Source organism: Budorcas taxicolor, chromosome 23, assembly GCF_023091745.1.
Source record: "Budorcas taxicolor isolate Tak-1 chromosome 23, Takin1.1, whole genome shotgun sequence".
Taxonomy (NCBI): Eukaryota; Metazoa; Chordata; class Mammalia; order Artiodactyla; family Bovidae; genus Budorcas; species Budorcas taxicolor.
In genome coordinates, this window is record NC_068932.1 from 46,740,477 (window position 1) to 46,751,244 (window position 10,768).

The 10,768-nt window shown below is 48.5% G+C and overlaps 1 protein-coding gene across 1 annotated transcript in view; it reads left to right on the forward strand.

The window, feature by feature from the left end:
- PTPRE (protein tyrosine phosphatase receptor type E) overlaps window positions 1-8,596 on the forward strand; it is a 42,650-nt gene extending 34,054 nt beyond the window's left edge. Inside the window, exons 16-19 of the mRNA XM_052660785.1 lie at window positions 2,625-2,750; window positions 3,919-4,085; window positions 5,789-5,924; window positions 8,522-8,596. Of these exons, the coding sequence (XP_052516745.1) occupies window positions 2,625-2,750; window positions 3,919-4,085; window positions 5,789-5,924; window positions 8,522-8,596 (504 nt within the window). The remainder of the gene's footprint in view (window positions 1-2,624; window positions 2,751-3,918; window positions 4,086-5,788; window positions 5,925-8,521) is intronic.
- The last annotated feature ends 2,172 nt before the right edge of the window (window positions 8,597-10,768 follow it).

Sequence of the window (10,768 nt, forward strand, 5' to 3'; positions counted from 1 at the left end):
AATCGAAAAACCAAACTTTTGCTGATAACATATCCTTGCTTACCTAGGTGTTTTCCCAAGAGGTATCCACTACCCTGAATTTGTGGAGTTTGACTTCTTTGCTTTTTAAAAACAGTTTTATTGGGACATAACACACATATCATGCAATTCCTCTTTCTAAAAGGTATGGTTCAGTGGGTTTTAGTATATTCACAGAGTTGTACAGCATCACTAATTCCAGATCATTTTCATCACCTGAAAAGAAACCCCATACCCATGAATGATCACTACCTACTCCCTCCTCACAATCCCTGCAACCACAGATTAGTTACTTTCTGACTATGAAGTTGCCTCATCTGGACATTTCATGTAAATGGAATCATGCCACCTTTTTTTTATGATTGAGCACTTTCACTGAGCGTGTTTATAAGGCTCATTCATGAATCAGTTTCTCACTCTTTTTTTTAATAGTATGGCCCTAAATTCTGTGTTTTCCTTCATTAGTGTTTGGACATTTGGGTTGTTTCACTTTGGGCTGTTACGAATACTGTTTTGAACATTCATGGACAAGTTTTTACGTGGACACATATTTTTATTTCTCTTAGGTAGATGCCTAGGGCTGGAACTGCTGGAGCCTGTCATAACTATATTGCAAACTCATATCACTTAACTGTTCAAGCAGCTCCCTACCAGTAATGTACGAGTGTTCCCGTTTCTCCCCATCCTCATCAACACTGACAATCATCTTTTTAATTAAGCCATCCTAGTGAATGTTTTCTTAGCTTTTTAAGAAATCTTTTTTTATCGAGTATATATATTCCTAAAGAAGCTACTGTTCAGTTCTGTCTGCTTTTCAACTTCATATAAGAGGGCACCATTAAGGTATACAAAGGGGCTTCCCTGGTGGCTCAGCCAGTAAAGAATCCACCTGCAATGCAGGAGACCTGCGTTCGATTCTTGGGTTGGGAAGATCCCCTGGAGAAGGGAACGGCTACCCACTCCAATATTCTGGCCTGGAGAATTCTACAGACTGTACAGTCCATGGGTCACAAGGAGTCAGACACAATTGAGTGGCTTTCGCACAAGGTATACAGTCTTCTGAGACTTGACTTTTCCATTCGAAGATATTCATTCGATATTTTGCTGTGTTGCTGCCTGTAACTGTGGCTCATTCATCGTCATTTCCTTATGCTCCATGACACAAACTGTACATCCTGCATACACTGACTTGCCCCTCCTTCTGTCTTGGGCATTTGGGTTGATTTCATTTTGTTGTTTTACAAACAGTGCTGTGGGTACTTTCTTGTATGTGTCTCATGATGCATGTGGAATTGTACGGTTCAGAGACAAAAATGCCACGTTGGAGAGTGTGTGAACGTTCGAATTGGCAGGGCAGTTCCTAACGACTTTCCAAAGTAGTTATGGTTTTCAAAGCAGACCCTGGATGAACATCATTCTTCTACATCCCCAGGATTGTCTGACATCCTCATTTTTGTTCATTGAATAGGCATAAATATCATCTCTTTGTGGCCTTGATTTGAATCTCCCTGACCCCTCTGAGGGCAGGCATCACTTTGTGTATTTATAAAGGATGACATGTTTCCTCTTGTGCAGAGTGCCTGTTCATGCCTTTCCCTCATTCTTCTTGTGGGTTGTTTGCACTTTTCTTGTTGATTTGGAGGATTTCTTTATAAATTCTTGGTACTGATTCCTTGTTGCTTTTAAGTATTGCAAGTATCTCATCTCAGCTGATGCCTTGTCTTTTTACTCTCTCAATGTCTGTTGGAGTTCCCCAAGTGGTTCAGTGGTAAAGAATCTGCCTGACAATGGAGAAGATGCTGGTTTGATCCCTGGGTGGGGAAGATTCCCCGGGAGGAGGAAATGGCAAGCCACTCCAGTATTCTTGCCTGAAAAATGCTATGGACACAGGAGCCTGGTGGGCTACAGTCCCTGGGGTTGCAAAAGAGTCAGATACAACTTAGCAACTAAGCAACAACAAAATGTTTATTGATGACATAGGGTTAACTTTAATATAATCTGATGTTGAGATCTTCTTTGTCATGGTTAGTTAGCTCTTTGGGGTTCTTGTTTGGTAAACCTGTACCCCCAAATGAAAAGATATTTTTTCTAAGGCGTTCACAGTTTTATTTTTGACTTCAAGTCTTACCCTGTCTTGGTTTGTCTTTATTAAACTTCAAGTCTGCCATATACAGTCATGTAGGTTGCACACTGCCCAACTCCAGGAGGGGCCGGGGCATTCATATCAGTCCAGGCAGCTGAGCCAGGGATCCAGCTCACTTCTCCCGTTCAGAGAGCTGATTCTCCAGCTCCAGCTACTGACTGGCCCCTCCTCTGTGTGCTGTCATTTCTGCTCTGTGTCTGTCCTGCAGACACACGCATGTCTGCTCCTGGACTTCATTTCTGCTCTGTGTCTGTCCTGCAGACACATGCATGTCTGCTCCTGGGCTGTCTGCTTTGTTGCCTTCATCAGCAGGCAGTGGCATTCATATTTATGCTCATGTGTTGCTTTCCTGTTCAGATGAAATGCATTAAATGGTTTGACAGCACGCCTGCATCCTATTGTTAAAACGACTGGCAGCAAATTCTTTATTACAAGACTTAAAACATTTTTGTTTATCCCCCAGGATAAATGCTACCAGTATTGGCCAACAGAGGGCTCAGTGACTCACGGAGAAATAACGATCGAAATAAAGAGCGATACCCTTTCTGAAGCCATCAGTATACGAGACTTCCTGGTCACCTTCAATCAGGTATTGTTGCCGGAGACCTTTAGTCTCTTGTGGACAGAACACCCTGCAGCCATCGTGTGGGCTCCCCACGTTCGTGTCAGTGGTCAGCGTGGGCAGTTGGCAGCCGTGTTACCAAGTGGCTGATCTCCCATAAGATTTCACCTCCATGATCGTCCCCCAGCTCCTTGCTGGAGTGCAGGGATGGTGGGGCCAAGTAGCCGACTCCAAGAGGCACCCTACTGCTGCCCAGTCCCTGGGAGAAACAACCGTGGGTCAGAGAGCAGGAGGAATGAATGGGTGACGCCATGGAGGCCTCCTGGGCTTCTCTGCCAGACCCCTTCTCAGAGCCTCCCGCCACCCGCCACCAGCCAAGTCTTGGGAACGCTCCCTGTGTGTCAACCATGGGTAAAATGACCTACCTATGGGATCTGATTCCGAGCCCAAGATGGTCAGGACAGAGAAACCCAGCTTTGCCCAAAGACTTGGTCTCCTCCACGTGGGTCGCAGAAAGACCCAGGGCCCCTAGACTCTGAAACTGCTCATCCCCAGCCTTGAAGAGACATGGGGGGTCCTGAAAGTCAAAGTCACCCAGTCGTGTCCAACTCTATGCAACCCCATGGACTATACATTCCGTGGAATTCTCCAGGCCAGAATACTGGAGTGGGTAGCCTATGCCCTTCTCTTGGGGATCTTCCCAATCCAGGAGTTGAACCCAGGTCTCTCACATTGCAGGCGGATTCTTTATCAGCTGAACCACAAGGGAAGTCCAAGAATACTGGAGTGGGTAGCTATCCTTTCTCTAGAGGATCTTCCCAACCCAGAAATTGAATTGGGGTCTCCTGCGTTGCAGGAGGATTCTTAACTGAGCTATCAGGGAAGTGAGGCTTCTTACAAAACAGGGATGATTCTTGTCATCTCAAGCAAAACTACCCAGGATCCCATAACGGGGTCTGGCAGGCCCTGGGGGCTCTGGGGAGCATCCTTTGACTGGCGTGACCCCCACCCAGAAGGAAGCACGGCTGGCCTTCTGCTTTAGGGTGACCACAGCCTACAAGCAGCCAGCATCTGGGAGGCCAGCCAGATGAGAACTCCGCCTGAGACTGTGGCCTGAATCCCCCCCGGGCAGGGTTGGGAGGGTGACCGGGTGGCTGTGACCGCGCAGCCCTGAGACGCTCTTCCCGCCTCGCAGCCCCTGGCCCGGCCAGAGGAGCAGATGCGGGTGGTGCGGCAGTTCCACTTCCACGGCTGGCCCGAGATTGGGATCCCGGCCGAGGGCAAAGGCATGATCGACCTCATCGCGGCCGTGCAGAAGCAGCAGCAGCAGACCGGCAACCACCCCATCACCGTGCACTGCAGGCAAGTGGGCCCGACGCGGACCACGCCCAGCCCACTGCTCCCCTCAGCACCACGTGCCTGGACTGTCTTCTTCACCTCCCCCGCTCCCAGACGTAACACAAACGCATAAATATCTTCCCAGACTTGCAGGAGCATTTGGTGAGAAGGAGTCAGGAAGCGACTCAGACACATTTCTTTGTGCTTTTTAAGTTGTCAAAAAAAAAGAGACACATTTCCAAGCACAGCTCAGACAAACCCTGAACTTGAGTTATCTTCGTTTTGAAAGACTGGTGTGGCTCTGGCTGCCATGGCCACCCAGCACAGCAGGAAGCTTTTCTTGAACTACTCAGGGATGTCTAGGCTAGGGTCCATAACAGAGGGTCTGCAGCCGCAGCCCACCACTCAGCCTGGCCCCCAAGTCCCCCACCCCACTGTGAGCAGAGGGACCCCCTAGGGGGCACCTGGACACAGCAGGACACCCCCCCCCCCCCCCAGCAAGAACCTTGATAAACAGTTTTATGAGGCATAGGGTGAATCCTATGGAGACATGCTAGCTCTCCTTCCTTCTGGGCCAGGCACCCCTGCTGGCAGGGACCTTGACCACCCTCATAAAACTCTTCCTGCGAGAGCTTGGGGCATCTGATCTTGGGGGGGGGTTGATTTGCGGAAGCTTGGGGTGTCTGATCTTGAGGTGGAGTCTGACTTGGGGAAGCTTGGGGTGTGTAATCTTCATGGGATCTGATTTGCTTCTAAGACTGCACTTCTGTACCTCTGTCTACATGTGGCTCCCATTTTTCTGACTGCCATTTGCCCCCACCCGCTTACCCCTCGTGTCAACAAAGCCCGGCTTAACCTGGTGGATTGGTCTGGCCGCTTTCCTGACCTTGGACCCAGAGATGCGCCCTTTGGGCACGGCCAGCAGGGGGTGCACACACCTAGGTTTTCAGTCCCTGGTGCCTTCGTAGATGTCCTTTAGAATAAATGAGAACTGAGTTCCTTCTTGTTCCACCTCCACAAACCCAGACGGAACGTTATGGGTGTTGGGCACCAGGGATGCCAACAAAGCTGAGCAAAACCCACAGTCGGGATTTGGGGCCCCCATGGGAACCCCGCGTCCTCCGAGGGCTCCGTGGAAGAGGCCAGCCAAGCCTGCCTGCATTAGGCCTGCTCTCTCTCTCCCAAGAGGGTCTGCTTCCACAGGGTTTATCTGTTAAGCAGAGCAGATGCAGACCTTCACTGTCGGGAACGGTCAGTTATCTGACCCTCCCTGCCAGGGGCTGTCCTTTGTCCAAGCAACCCTTCCATCCACCCGCACACCTCCCATCTTGGAAGATGGTCCCTGCACACATGGGGAGTTGGCCAGGATTGCAGCTCCCTACGCCTGAACAGGGAGGGGTTTTGCTCCTAAGAAGTTTCCAGGTGATGTAGCTGCTGCCAGCCCAGGGGCCATCCTCTGAGAGTCCCCCCACAAGGAGGAAGGGAAATGGGTCCACCAGCTTGAAAACTCGTCACTGGTTCTGGTCTGACTCATGTTACATGTAAGCACGTTCTTGAGGACTTCTGTGCTTGCTGACTCTCTGTCCAGAGCCAAGCTCCATATAAAATGGTCATTAAAGAGCCAAGCTCCGGTCGTTCCAGCGCTGGCGTGTGGGGCCTGGTGGAGGCTGTGGGTTTCTCATGCCCGCGGGCGAGATTCGGTGTCTTACTCCGTGCTCTCTCTGCAGTGCTGGAGCTGGGCGGACGGGGACTTTCATAGCACTCAGCAACATTCTGGAACGGGTCAAGGCTGAGGGGCTTTTAGACGTATTCCAAGCTGTGAAGAGTTTACGACTTCAGAGGCCACACATGGTGCAAACCCTGGTAAGAAACAGCTTCCAGAGGAGTTGAGAATTGTCTCATGTTGCATTTGATGTATGTTGCACTGAAGTTCAAGTCCACCGGGAAGGAAGGAGGGAGGCTACGTTTCCAGGACAGAGAGCTGAAAGTCCCAGACAGCATACAGCATACAGAAGCTTCACAGACTCCCTTCCTCCCTTGCATCAGGGTGGGATCTGTCCCCTGGGCAGATGCGAGAGGAGGGGCACTGTCCTGGCTTTCGATGATAAGACCCGTTGGACAGAAGCCCAGCTGCGCGTCAGTGAACTGTTCCTGCAGATTCCAGTCTACGCTTACAGACGTAGACGTTCACACGCGGCGGTGACATTTACAGTCCTGATTCTTGCCATCTTCTGCCTTCCACGGGTCATGTGGACTCTTGTCCTTGGCTGGGTCTCACTCAGTCTCCAGACGCTGCCCAGGGGGCTTAAGGAATCCATGCAGAGTGCAGTTGCCCATAGGTCTTCCTTCGTTCCATGGCGAAAACCCACTCTTTCTGGTTTTCAGAAGAGATGCCTCCCTACCAAATTTGGTGATTGCCCTCCAACAGCAAGTTCAGTTTTCAAGACTGTTATAACCCGTTGCTTTTCTCAAGAAAAGTAAAAGTGTTTGTCATGTCCGACTCTTTGAGACCCCCCATGGACTATAGCCCACCAGGCTCTTCTGTACATGGGATCCTCCAGGCAAGAACACTGGGGCGGGTTGCCATGCCCTTCTTCAGAGACATATTTATTTTCCCCAGTTCAGTTTCAGTTCAGTTCAGTTGCTCAGTCGTGTCTGACTCTTTGCAACCCCATGGACTGCAGCATGCCAGGCCTCCTGGTCCATCACCAACTCCCAGAGCTTACTCAAACTCATGTCCATTGAGTCGGTGATGCCATCCAACCATCTCACCCTCTGTCGTCCCCTTCTCTTCCTCCCGCCTTCCCTCTTTCCCAGCATCAGGGTCTTTTCCAATGAGTCAGTTCTTTGCATCAGGTGGCCAACGTTTTGGAGTTTTCCCCAAGGCTTCCTATCTTAGGACTTGCCCTCCCAGGCCCCTGGCACAGCCCACTGGTTCTCTGTGCTCACTCAGTCCTAACACAGGCACTTTCTCTTTCCTTCCAAGGGCTGGGTGACCAGGTGGGATCTTACTAGCTGGAAGGGAGGACCCTGTAGTGACTCTTGACTCTCCCAACTCCCCTGCAACCACAGGACAGCCGCTTTTGGCTCCGTCTTTCTTTCCCTGCAAAGCACAGCTCTGTCCTATGCTGGCTGGACCGAGACCCCAGAAGGGCTAGACGGGCTAATGTTTGGCCTCTTCCAACCCAAAGGCCGGTCGATTCTTGTTCAATGTGAATTTAAATAAGAGGCTGAACCCAAGGTGCTGGGAAAGAAGAGGAGGGAGCTAGGAGCCTCCCTTGGGCCCCCCGCTTCCCCAGCTCCCATATTAACTGGGCCAGCAAGTGACCAGGGTCTGCAAGGGTAGCTGCCGTCTGTTGTTCCTCAAACCACCGGAGTCCACCCCCATATCTGCTTACTGTCGTGCTCATGGTTTTCCTAGACTCATGGTAGGCTCTCCAAGAAAGTTCAGGCATTGCCATTTTCCCCATCTGTTTCATTTCCTCTTTTCCCCCTGCCCTTTGGCCGCATTGCTCAGCATGTGGGATCTTAGTTCCCCAACCAGGGATCGAACACACACTCCCTGCATTGGAAGCTTCAAGGCTTACCTGCTGGAGCACCAGCGAAGTCCTCATTTCTTCTTTTCAGTGCTCGGTACTGGTGGTGTGACGCGCCCTGCTCACTGGTCCCCCGTTAACCCATCACCTGGCTCTAGTCTCGCAACCCCAAAGAGCTGCTGGAAGGTCAGAAGTCAGGCGATGTCCAAGTGTGCTAATAAGAGCCTCACACAGATGTGTGGAGGGGCCTTCCCAGGTGGCCCAGTGGCAAAGAATCTGCTGCCAGTGTAGGAGACACAAGAGATGGGGGTTCAGTCCTTGGGTCGGGAAGATCCCCTGGGGTAGGAAGTGGTGACCCACTCCAGTATTCTTGCCTGGAAAATTCTGTGGACAGAGGAGCCTGACGGGCTGCAGTCTGTGTATTTACAAAGAATCGGACACAACTGAGCGTGCACGCACCCACAGATGCAAGGCATCATTCTTTTGAATTTTAGTAAAGTTGATATAAAGCAATGCCCTTTTGTAGTGTAAATTTAGGTTTAAAAATAATCTATATTTCCATCTTATTTAACTTTTATAGATTATTTTCTTTGCATTATGAAGCTTGATGTTAGGTTTGCTATTATTTTTTCATTCCAAAGTAGTGGTTTTTAGTTTAAATATGAAAACTAGAGATCTCTCACTCAGAGAGTGAGTCCAAAATACACTGAGTTGAAACATTGACATTTTCTATGTAGAAAAATACATTTGGAAACATGTACCTAAAAACTAAATTGTGTAACAGAAGTTTATATGCATCAGGATATACACTATTTTAATAACTGGTCAGACTTCTTTATGTCTTCTCTCTAGTGTTTCTTCAAATTAAATTAATTAAATATATCTTTAATATTATTTTAATATGTTCTTGGTTTTCTTTTTCAGGAACAGTATGAATTCTGCTACAAAGTGGTACAAGATTTTATTGATATATTTTCTGATTATGCTAATTTCAAGTGAAAATTCCTGCCTTAAAATATTTTTTAATTTAATGGTCAGTATATTTTGTAAAAATCATGTTAATTTATTTCATAGTTGACATTAATATCCTTCGTAATTTCTTTGTATATATTTTGTTATGCTTTAAAGGCCACCTGCTGTAAAGTTATTAAATCTTAAATACACCCTTTAAAAACTGGAATAATGTATTAAGGTCAAATAATATCCCATAAAATATATATTTCTGCTAATATCAGTAAAAAAATATTTTAATTTTTCATTAGATTCATGTCACTTAACTTCACACAGTCAGCGCCTCTAAAGATCTTAATATGCCGAGTGTGTTTATTTATGCAAGGTATTAACCACAACTTCATTAGCAAATAATCGAGGACTGAGAAATTAGTGGAAAATTTCCTGATATTGATTTCACAGCCCTGCGCAGTGGCAGGTTTTTGAAGGCAAACTTCCCGTGAAGATATGGTGTAAACAAGGAGTCCTATAGGCCTCAGCCTCAGTCCACGTAGTTTCCCTTTACCTTTTAAAGATCAAAGAAGACTTTTCAACCTGAGTCCAGGTCTAAAACACACTGGAGTAATCCGTGGCTATGTAGTGATCCTTAAAAGTGCATTTATCAAGACTGTGTTGTGACATCTCGTCGAGACAAAAGAGATGTGAAGGCCAGTGGCCCAGTGGCCTCGGGTCCAGCAAACCAGCTCACAGAGCGTCACTCCCCTCGCGCCGCTTGCTCTCCATCTGTCTGGGTGGTTGACTCAGATGACCCTCTGAGAATCACACCCACTGCCCTTCTCACTCCTGTGTCCCCCGCCTGCACTCCACCATTCTGCCCTGCTAGTCGTGAGCTATACCTCGAGGCACAATAAAAAATCACTTCCCATTCCAAAAGGTCAGATAGCGCATCTGACATGCACAGAGAAGCCAGGAGCTCCTGCCTGGGAAAAACAGTCGGGCAACCACAAGCAATGATGCTTTAAACTTTCTGAGAAGAAGTGTTTTGGTATTTTAAAAAATCTCTTGTAAAAGTTAAGACTGTTTGTAAGAAAAAAAATAGTTAAAATATAGATTTATACAGTTTTTTTTAAGTCCCACTCCTTAATATTTAATAAAAGGAAAGAAAGAGAAATCCTTACTCTAAAGACTAACTTCTTTTTGAATGGTTCCTATTGAGACTTCTGACACTGGATAATAATGATCTCATTGCCACTCAGGATTGGCTTGTAGGGCAAAAAAAAAAAAAAAAGAGGATGAACATGGAAAGGTTTAATTTAATGGCAGCGACCTCTTTGTGGCCATCAGGTGCCTAAGCAGATGAGCACAATGTAAAAAGAGACATCTGGTCTATCTTTCTGTAATCATTTAACATGTGCATTTTGGGGTACTTTTTTTTTGCTTTCTAAAAGAGATATGAATCTAAAGACCTAATTTGATATTTCCACTGGTAACTGATTGCGTGAGTGCAACCCAGGGTGAGTGATGTCCTAATAACAGGCCCACAGGTAATCAAGGTTCTTCTGCTCCTCCACGCCCCACCCAAAGGTCAGAGGAGCCCAGCTGGACAGACAAAAGCACAACTTTGTGAGAGCTGCCACCAGCAGCAGCCCTGGGCTCCTCACGCAGCCAACCGCCGCCCTCTCCCTTCTGGGCGCACTGATGGTGCTTTTGGGTCAAAGAGGAACACGGAGGGAGCTTTGCAAGACGCACCAGGTGGCCCCATTTGTTTCCATTGTTAAAGTCCCGAGCCCGAAGTCCTCCTTTGACTAAAGGGAAGAGAGAAAGTTGAGCACCGAAGCCTAGAAGCAGAGCTGCTGTTGGCAGTGATGGCAACACGGGATCGCAGCGCCCCAGGGCCTGGATGGGGGCCAACTTCAGGAGCCTTCACTAAGCATCCTGCAGGCCCTTTCGTGGTCTAGCTGGCATCTCGTGTCGTGGGATTAAGGTAGACCTTTTCAGGGGTGCCCTCGGGAAAGCACCCCGTTTGTGTGTATCTCCTGCCCTTTGGGCCGTCGCCTGCATCTGCTGAGGCTCCACGCTGGTGGTTCTGAGAACAGAGCAAACGCCACTGGCCCTGGGGTGCAGCACCCTGCTCCCTCCACAATCACGGCAGCACTTGCCTCCCCGGGGGGCTCAGTCACCAGCCTCCGGGCCCCTGCCATCACCCCGTGGCTTTGATTC